Source organism: Electrophorus electricus, chromosome 1 (assembly GCF_013358815.1).
Source record: "Electrophorus electricus isolate fEleEle1 chromosome 1, fEleEle1.pri, whole genome shotgun sequence".
In the NCBI taxonomy this organism is placed as follows: Eukaryota; Metazoa; Chordata; class Actinopteri; order Gymnotiformes; family Gymnotidae; genus Electrophorus; species Electrophorus electricus.
In genome coordinates this window covers 16,723,161-16,731,232 of record NC_049535.1, presented here as the reverse complement: position 1 = coordinate 16,731,232, position 8,072 = coordinate 16,723,161, and the positions used below count along the sequence as shown (strand labels likewise).

The 8,072-nt window shown below is 41.3% G+C and overlaps 1 protein-coding gene across 1 annotated transcript; it reads left to right on the top strand.

The window, feature by feature from the left end:
* The first annotated feature begins 36 nt into the window (after nucleotides 1-36).
* Nucleotides 37-6,358, top strand: psmd12 (proteasome 26S subunit, non-ATPase 12). Its single transcript, XM_027031141.2, has 11 exons — nucleotides 37-144; nucleotides 585-644; nucleotides 747-875; nucleotides 1,228-1,335; nucleotides 1,538-1,642; nucleotides 1,855-2,004; nucleotides 2,429-2,563; nucleotides 2,867-2,979; nucleotides 4,638-4,812; nucleotides 4,981-5,058; nucleotides 5,380-6,358. The coding sequence occupies exons 1-11, from the start codon at nucleotides 37-39 to the stop codon at nucleotides 5,587-5,589; spliced, it is 1,371 nt and encodes a 456-aa protein (XP_026886942.1). The 3' UTR covers nucleotides 5,590-6,358.
* Nucleotides 6,359-8,072: the final 1,714 nt, after the last annotated feature.

The window sequence follows — 8,072 nt, the reverse complement described above, 5'->3', positions numbered from 1 at the left end:
AGCGCAGTGTTTGTCGTCCTTTTGAAAAACGCCGAAATGTCTGAGGACAGGTCTGAGAGAGCGGACGGCAAGATTGTGAAGATGGAGATCGATTATAGCGCCACTGTGGATCAGCGGCTCCCCGAGTGCGAGAAAATGGCGAAAGTGAGTTGACTGAAACGATGCGTGCGGCTGAGTCATGATGGAGCACGGGGGCTGGAATGGCTAAGCTAGGCTGGCTAACGCTAGCTCTGGTTATTTTGTCAGTAACATTCCAGATACTCTTCGTAGTAAAACCTTCTCTGTGATTTCGGGTTGATGGATTTAGACGTTTTAAGCCAGTGGTGTTTACTTCATCCGGCTAGGTAGCTAAGCACGTTAAAAACACATCCCATACAGCCTTGACCAGTGTGGTGTAACATGATTTAGCATCTGTTGTAAACTGTGATGTCGTGTCTGATCAAACCAGCAAAAGCTCAGAGCCGTTACGTTAATTACAAGACCTGTAGTCACTTTATTTGATTTTTTTCCTGTCCGACTATTTGCACATCGCGATACACGAACACAGTTCATATTAGTTTTTTCTCCTTCTTTTCTTTATACAGGAAGGGAAGCTTCAGGAAGCCGTTGAAAGCCTGCTGTCTTTGGAAAAACAAACAAGGACGGTTAGTCATCCTATTTTTAAGTTTCCATATGTAAATATAAAAATATAATGGTAAAGTGCTGTACTTAGCCCTGGGTTTATGTCCATCCCCCCTTATAAACAGGCGTCAGATATGGTGTCCACATCCAGGATCTTGGTGGCCATCGTGCAGATGTGCTATGAGGCTAAAGACTGGGACGCCCTCAATGAGAACATCATGCTGTTATCCAAGAGAAGGAGTCAGCTGAAACAAGTAAGATTGTCAAACACACAGATCATGCGCACATATTCAGAACTGCAGACATTTCCAGTCTTGGCTATTTGTTTCCCAATAAAAGTACAAAATATAGATGACAGAAAAACCTCTCAAGAACATGGGGAGTCTTGTGAAAGTTGCTCTTCATCTGTGATTTACATATGTCACAGTATGGTTTATTTGGATTATCAGGATTTATAGGAAAGTAACTGCGTTGTTGTACCTGTGCAAGCTTATAAAGCACACTCTTTGTTGTAAGTGTACCTCAGTATGTTTTGAATATCTTAAAGTATATTGTGTGTATCAGGTATGAAATGTGAAACTGATCAGTCTAATTGGGTTATTCCAGGCTGTTGCCAAGATGGTGCAGGAATGTTACAAATATGTGGACGAAGTTAGTGATCTGACTTTAAAACTGAGGCTCATCGACACACTCAGAACGGTCACTGCTGGAAAGGTATGTTTTGGTTATTTCCTGCTGATAGTTTTTGCAAAGACATCATAGTATGAACATGTTAAAAATTTGATAGAATTTTAAGTCTCTCTGCCTTCCTTAGTGATTTTTTTTTTATTTTTTAGAAAACTAATTTTGGTTATGTGCTGTTGATCTCTTTTCCCATCGTCAGACTAATTTTTTATGCCTCTCTGTAAACATGTAGATCTATGTGGAGATTGAGCGTGCCAGACTCACAAAGACGCTGGCCAGCATTAAAGAGCAGAGTGGGGAGGTGAAGGAGGCAGCTTCCATTCTCCAGGAGCTTCAGGTGAGCCTGGGTCCTTTTTTCATGGTAATCAATATTAGATGACTATGGTAGGTGAACACAGTAGTAGTATCCATGAGGATGCAAAATATTTCCACATCTAAACCCTGAGCTCAGATCAGAGTTCTGTGGTAGACTCCACAAGTAGCTGGGTGCCTTTTGAGGTAACAAAGTATCGAGTGACCTAGGTAAAGATGGGTTCTCTCTGTCTGTAGGTGGAGACTTATGGTTCCATGGAGAAGAAGGAGAAGGTGGAGTTCATTCTGGAGCAGATGAGGTTGTGCATAGCTGTCAAAGACTACATTCGCACACAGATCATCAGCAAGAAGATCAACACCAAGTTCTTCCAGGAAGAGGGTACTGAGGTGAGACCTGAGTTTAGACTTGCATGAATAATTCAGAAGACCTGGGGCTGAAATCTTAAGAACCATCACAACCCAGAATCCCTGTGAGACAGCATTATATTAAACAGTCTAATGGCCAAGACGGTATTAATTTGTATTAAATTTAAAGTTAAGCTGTAATTGTGGCCCAGTGGTTAAGGTGCTTGACTAATAGAAGACAGCAATCAGAAGGTTTCTGGTTCAAACCCCACCACTACCAAGTTGCCACTGTTGGGCCCCTGAACAAGGCCCATAACCCTCAGTTGCTCAAGTTGTGTTCAGTTATAATTGTAAGTTGCTTTGGATCAGCTAAATGCCGTAAGATATTGGTAACCTACATTTTTGGCCTTTACTTCCTTTCCAACATTTTATTAATCTCGACTGGTTTTCTCTGTATTGGTCTTAGGAGTCTAAGCTGAAGTACTACAACCTAATGATTCAAGTTGATCAACACGAAGGCTCTTACCTCTCTATATGCAAACACTACCGGGCCATTTATGACACTCCCTGCATCCTGGAGGACAGCTCCAAATGGCAGCAGGTACTGCGTTCAAGATGTGATGAGAAGTGGTTGCCACTGAATACTGTTTTTTGGTAAATCATTGGCATTCTCGTTGCAAGATTTATTTTGGACAGTCCTTTCATTCCGTGATTTGTCATGTACGAAATTAGACAGTTGAAACATCTCATCTTCCTGCACAATTATTGTGGACTGGCTTTGGTGGAAGGCTTACTTCAGAATGAACTTTGTTTCTTTCCAGGCTCTTTTGCAGGTTTTGGATATGAAGCTGGATTTATATTCTTTTTAAATCTGTTCTCATTTTTGTGGTGTTCCCTGCCCCAGGCCTTGAAGAGTGTTGTTCTGTATGTTGTTCTATCACCATATGACAACGAACAATCTGATCTGGTTCATCGAATCAGCGCAGACAAGAAACTGGAAGAAATTCCCAAATACAAGTAAGTGAGGAAGAAGCTCCATCTTCTGTGGTGGTATTTGTAAATAAACCATCAGTTTGTGTGAGAGAGCACGTTACTGTCAGCTCAAACTTCTCACACCACTATTGAGCCTATTTCCATTGGGGTCAGATGTTTAAACTGCAAATGGTTAATCATCCCAGCCTGCGTGTTTTTTTTTGTTTTGTTTTTTTGTTTTTTGTTTCATTTCTCAACACTTCTAAAATGGTCATAATTCTCTATAAAGCACAATCATGTGGTTTATGAATTAAACAAACGTGACCAAAAGTGTAGTATAATGGTCAGAAGTTTTATTGGTCAGAGTTGAGTCAGTTTATCATTTAGTTATCAATCAAGTGCAGTGATTCAAGACGAGCTGTACTTAAGGAACAAAGAATGCAAGATAAGGTTCGGGTGAGACCAGCACATTCAGGTAGGTGGGAACAGGTGTGTTTTTGGCTTTTTACCCCAGCATTAGGGGTTCTAAATCTGAAGCAGGCACCTACATGAAGCCAGTGATGTGAGCGAACTTTGAAAGACTGAGTGCGAATCATGTCTTGATCAGACATGGGTGCAGGATCATGGTTATTTAAATATTCCACAAATAGATTGGTCTTCAGTCTGCATTTGAAGACTGCAAGTGACTCTGCTGTCCGGACAGCCAGAGGAAGTTATGCTTTTCTTTTTTTGGAATGTCTTTCCATAATCTGCGATTATGTTCTCACCATACTGTGGCATTCAGTGAATTTTTGTGTTCACTTTAACCAGTGCTGTGTTTGTATAAACAAGGTGGGTGGGTGTGGGTATACACATGCGTCTACCTTCCACATGTTCTGGTTGCTCTGCCTCTGGTACTAAGTCTATATGAGGGCAACAAGTGCTCAGTTTCACCAACTCACCTGCTCTTCAGCTTTGACTCTGCTCAGCTGCTGATGTTTATTTTTCTCCATGAATGCCTCCCTCAGAAGATCCTCTAACTTCAACAGTGGCATCGCACACAGGCCAGTCAGTTTCAGTCTTAGAAATGATAACTATTATAAATTATGCATAAACCTTAAAACTTTGAAAGATTGAATATAGTTTCAAGGCCCTAGTGCTATTTCCTGTGAGATCTGTCAAGTCTTGAGATTGCAAGAGACTGGAAAGCAAGTTTCTGCTATTTCCTGAAAATGGAATAGCAGAGTGTTCCTTATGATTTGCAGATGAAATATGCATGTCAGGGTCACATTAGCGTAATCAGAGAATGGTAGCTTGTTTTCCAGGACCATACCCAGGTTTTGTGCATTTTCAGATTGGCAAGATCATGCATTTTTCAAAGGAGATGATTAAATCATAGTGTGAGCAGGTATCACCAGGAATATGTAACCACTGTTCACTGGGGTTCTTGGGGTGATGGACTGTGATCCATGATATGTTGGTTAGGCATGCTGAGATCTCTATCAATATGTTGGTGATAATGGGAAGAAAGAAGAGGATGAGTTGATTGTTGTCACCATAGCAGTGCTAGGTGAAGCCATGTAAGAATACTATTTCTTCGTCAACTGATTTTGAAATTTTATATATATATATGCGCGCGCACCCCTCTAGGTAGGATGCAAACCATTGTGGGGTTTTTTTGTTTGTTTGTTTGTTTGTTTTTTCCCTCACTTCCTTTCCTCCAGGGATCTCCTGAAGCAGTTCACCACCATGGAGCTCATGCGCTGGTCCTCCCTGGTGGAGGACTATGGGAAGGAACTGCGCGAGGGCTCAGCGGAGAATCCCGCCACAGACGTCTTCACTTACTCGGAGGAGGGAGAGAAGAGATGGATGGACCTGAAAAATAGAGTGGTGGAGCATGTGAGTCTTTCATTGTGCTTCTGCTGACATGCAGTGCACTTCTCAGTTCCACTGAGACAATATAAACATTTTAAACTGCTTTAAAATTGCCTCTGCAGATACACAGACCCGCAGTCTTCCCTTTGAGTTTCCATTAACCGCTCACATGCTGCATTCCCTCCACTGTAGAACATAAGAATTATGGCCAAATATTATACAAGAATCACAATGAAGAGAATGGCTGGACTTCTCGACCTATCCATTGATGTGAGTACTTGTCTACATGATGACCTGCTTGGATCCCATTTAACTCTGTGCTTATTTATCTCTGTTTTTACTGTTTGCCTCAGTTATGTACATGGATGACTTTAATGTAATATGTGTTTGGTTTTGCCATGGTGGTTTGCACTCTTACAGTGACCTAAAAGGTTGTTAACACAACTTTGGTCAGAGGTATAGAAGTCCACATTAAAATAGTCATGATTCCGGATCACCCAGACCTTTTGACCATGTGAATAACATAAAAATAAGTGTTGATGTGGAGTGAACATCATCGTCATCATCCTTTCACTTCTGTGTGCCCCTTAGGAGTCTGAGGAGTTCCTGTCTAACCTGGTGGTGAACAAGACCATATACGCCAAAGTGGACCGGCTTGCTGGTATCATCAACTTCCAGAGGCCCAAAGACCCCAATGATCTGCTGAATGACTGGTCACACAAACTGAACTCTCTCATGTCGCTTGTGAACAAAACTACCCACCTCATCGCAAAAGAGGAGATGATCCACAATCTGCAGTAGTCATGGCAATCCATCCTCGAGCTCAGGATTTCACTGGCTGACTTAGATACTTTTTTTTGTCTTCACCTTCAAACCTCTTTGTATAGGGGTGGAAATAAATAAATAACCATGTCCTTATTTTGTAGATACCCCAACAGTTTGCAAGATTGGAATCATTTTGGGGTTAAAGTGTTTTTGTTGGAAAATGCATCTGGGCTCTAGGTTTCGTTTACAGATTTTATGTACTGTAACTGAAATCAGCACTGTTTGTCAGGTACTAACATTCTGGACTGGACGTTCATCGAAGGGTCAGAGCGTAGGTTAGGATCTGTATGCGCAGCAGATCTGATTTTGGAGCAGTGCTTGTTTATTTGAATACTTCAGTGATGCATTAATCCTGCTTGCTCTAAATGTTGGGTTTCTGGATGCAGACATTGCATGGCCCTGGACTCCATGAAACCTGTTAATTGGTTAAATTTCACTGGCAGTGTGTTGTCTATAGGCAATTCATTTTAAATTTGACCTCATACTCGTAGAGGTTCATGGCTATGATGCATAAATATTATTCTCTTCAGTAAATGGTTAAAAAATCGGTTGCATTTTTTTCCTCCTCATGCCTGCTAAGAATTTTTTGAGTCCTTTGCGATATACACATTAAACCTTTCTTTTGAATATACCAGTGTTTTTATTCTTCTTACTGCTGATTGTTTTGTTATGATGTAAATTCTACGTTTTGTAGTAATCCTATTGGGAAATTTTGTTTTCAATTAATAAAAATAGCTTTTATTTATGTGTATTTGTTGCAATGCAAGGCCTAACAAGTTACTTGTATCCCATTTGCCATTGTGATACATGATCTGATGGTCAGCGTAAATGGGGATCAGCAGACTGCAGAAATGTTTTGATTTTTTTTGGTCGATGCCAACCCAATTTTGATCTTGCAAAGTTATTACCTCCTGAAAGGCTTGGCCTACCTCTACTGGTGAAGCATTCAGCTGGCAGGGGTGCTGTATGTGGTGAAGGGCTGCCTTTGACTGACAGGAGCCCTAAAAAGGGCTGTAGTGGTGGGGTCTTGGGGCCCAGCCTGTTAGGGTTCCATGGAGCCCAAAATCCCTGGCAGACGACTGGATCAAAGATGTCGTCTTGGGCCATAATGGAACTCGGGTCTAACTGGCTTGCTTCTGTTTTATTCTGACGGTTATTTAAAGTAGCTCAGATATGTGTTTTTCTTTTTTTGGAATGTTCATAATGTACAATTGTACTCTCACCATACTGTGGCATTCAGTGAATGTGTGTTCACTTTAACCAGTGCTGTGTTTGCATAAACAAGGTGAGTGTGCGCGTGTGTGTGTGTGTGTGTGTGTGTGTAAACATGCATCTACCTTCCACAAGTTCTGGTTGCTCTGCCTCTGTATGAGGGTGATAAGTGCTCAGTTTCAACAGCTTGCTTGCTGTTCAGTTTTGACTCTGCTCAGCTGCTGGTGTTTATTTTTCTCTGTGAATGTCTCCCTCAAGATCCTCCAACTCCAACATGGTGGCATTGCACACAGGCCAGTCAGTTTGTTTTAGAAATGATAACGCTTATAAATTATACAAATGCATAAGCCATAAACTGATTCATTTCTTGGTTATGGTTTTGAAGAGACACAGCTAATTTATGTGCAAAGCAGAGGTGCTCTTTGAGAAGATAAATGTTTTACTGCTAATCAGACAAATGTGATCGAAAGCTATTTGGAACCCATTCTCTAATGATCCTTTAGTAATAGTATCATTCTATTCTTTATTACCAGGAAGAGAGGGCCAACCTAGCATTTGTATACAACAGTAAACATTTGATTCAAACTTTTAAGATCCATTGTGATATGGTAAAATGGGACACAACACACTTCATCTATTTTTTTTTTTCCATTGGTAATAAAGAATGTTGAATCTCACAGCCGTGCTTTTTTGTTTTCTGAAAATATCTTTCTCCTTTATCTTTCAGTAATCTTTCAGTTTAAAAAGGGCCCCCAGCACCTTGCCTTGCTCGGGTATGTGAGGAAGGCCTGGATGTCCACTACAGTGCTCATCTGTACAGGTGTGCAGTGGAGTGCACAGGGTGTATTGGGAAGGTACCTGCACGACACAGGACAAGAAAGTCCTTCAAATGGTAGTTAAAATGGCTCAAAGGACCATCAGCACATGACTCTCAGCTATACAGGACATCTACACCACGAGCTGGCACAGGAAGGCAGAACGTGCTCAACACCCTGCACTGGCACTTGTCTTCCTTCAGCTCTGTGCTAAGTGTCTCAGGGCTCTACACACACAGTAAGGGAAAAGATTATGAAATGTGTCCTGTATGACATTTACCTGATGCTTTTATCCAAAGTGACTTACAATTTTGACTGAGTACAACTTGAGCAATTGAGGTTTAAGGGTCTTGTTCAGGGCCCCAACAGAGGCAACTTGGCAGTGGTGGAGCTTGAACCAGCAACCTTCCAATTACAAGTCAAGTACCTATC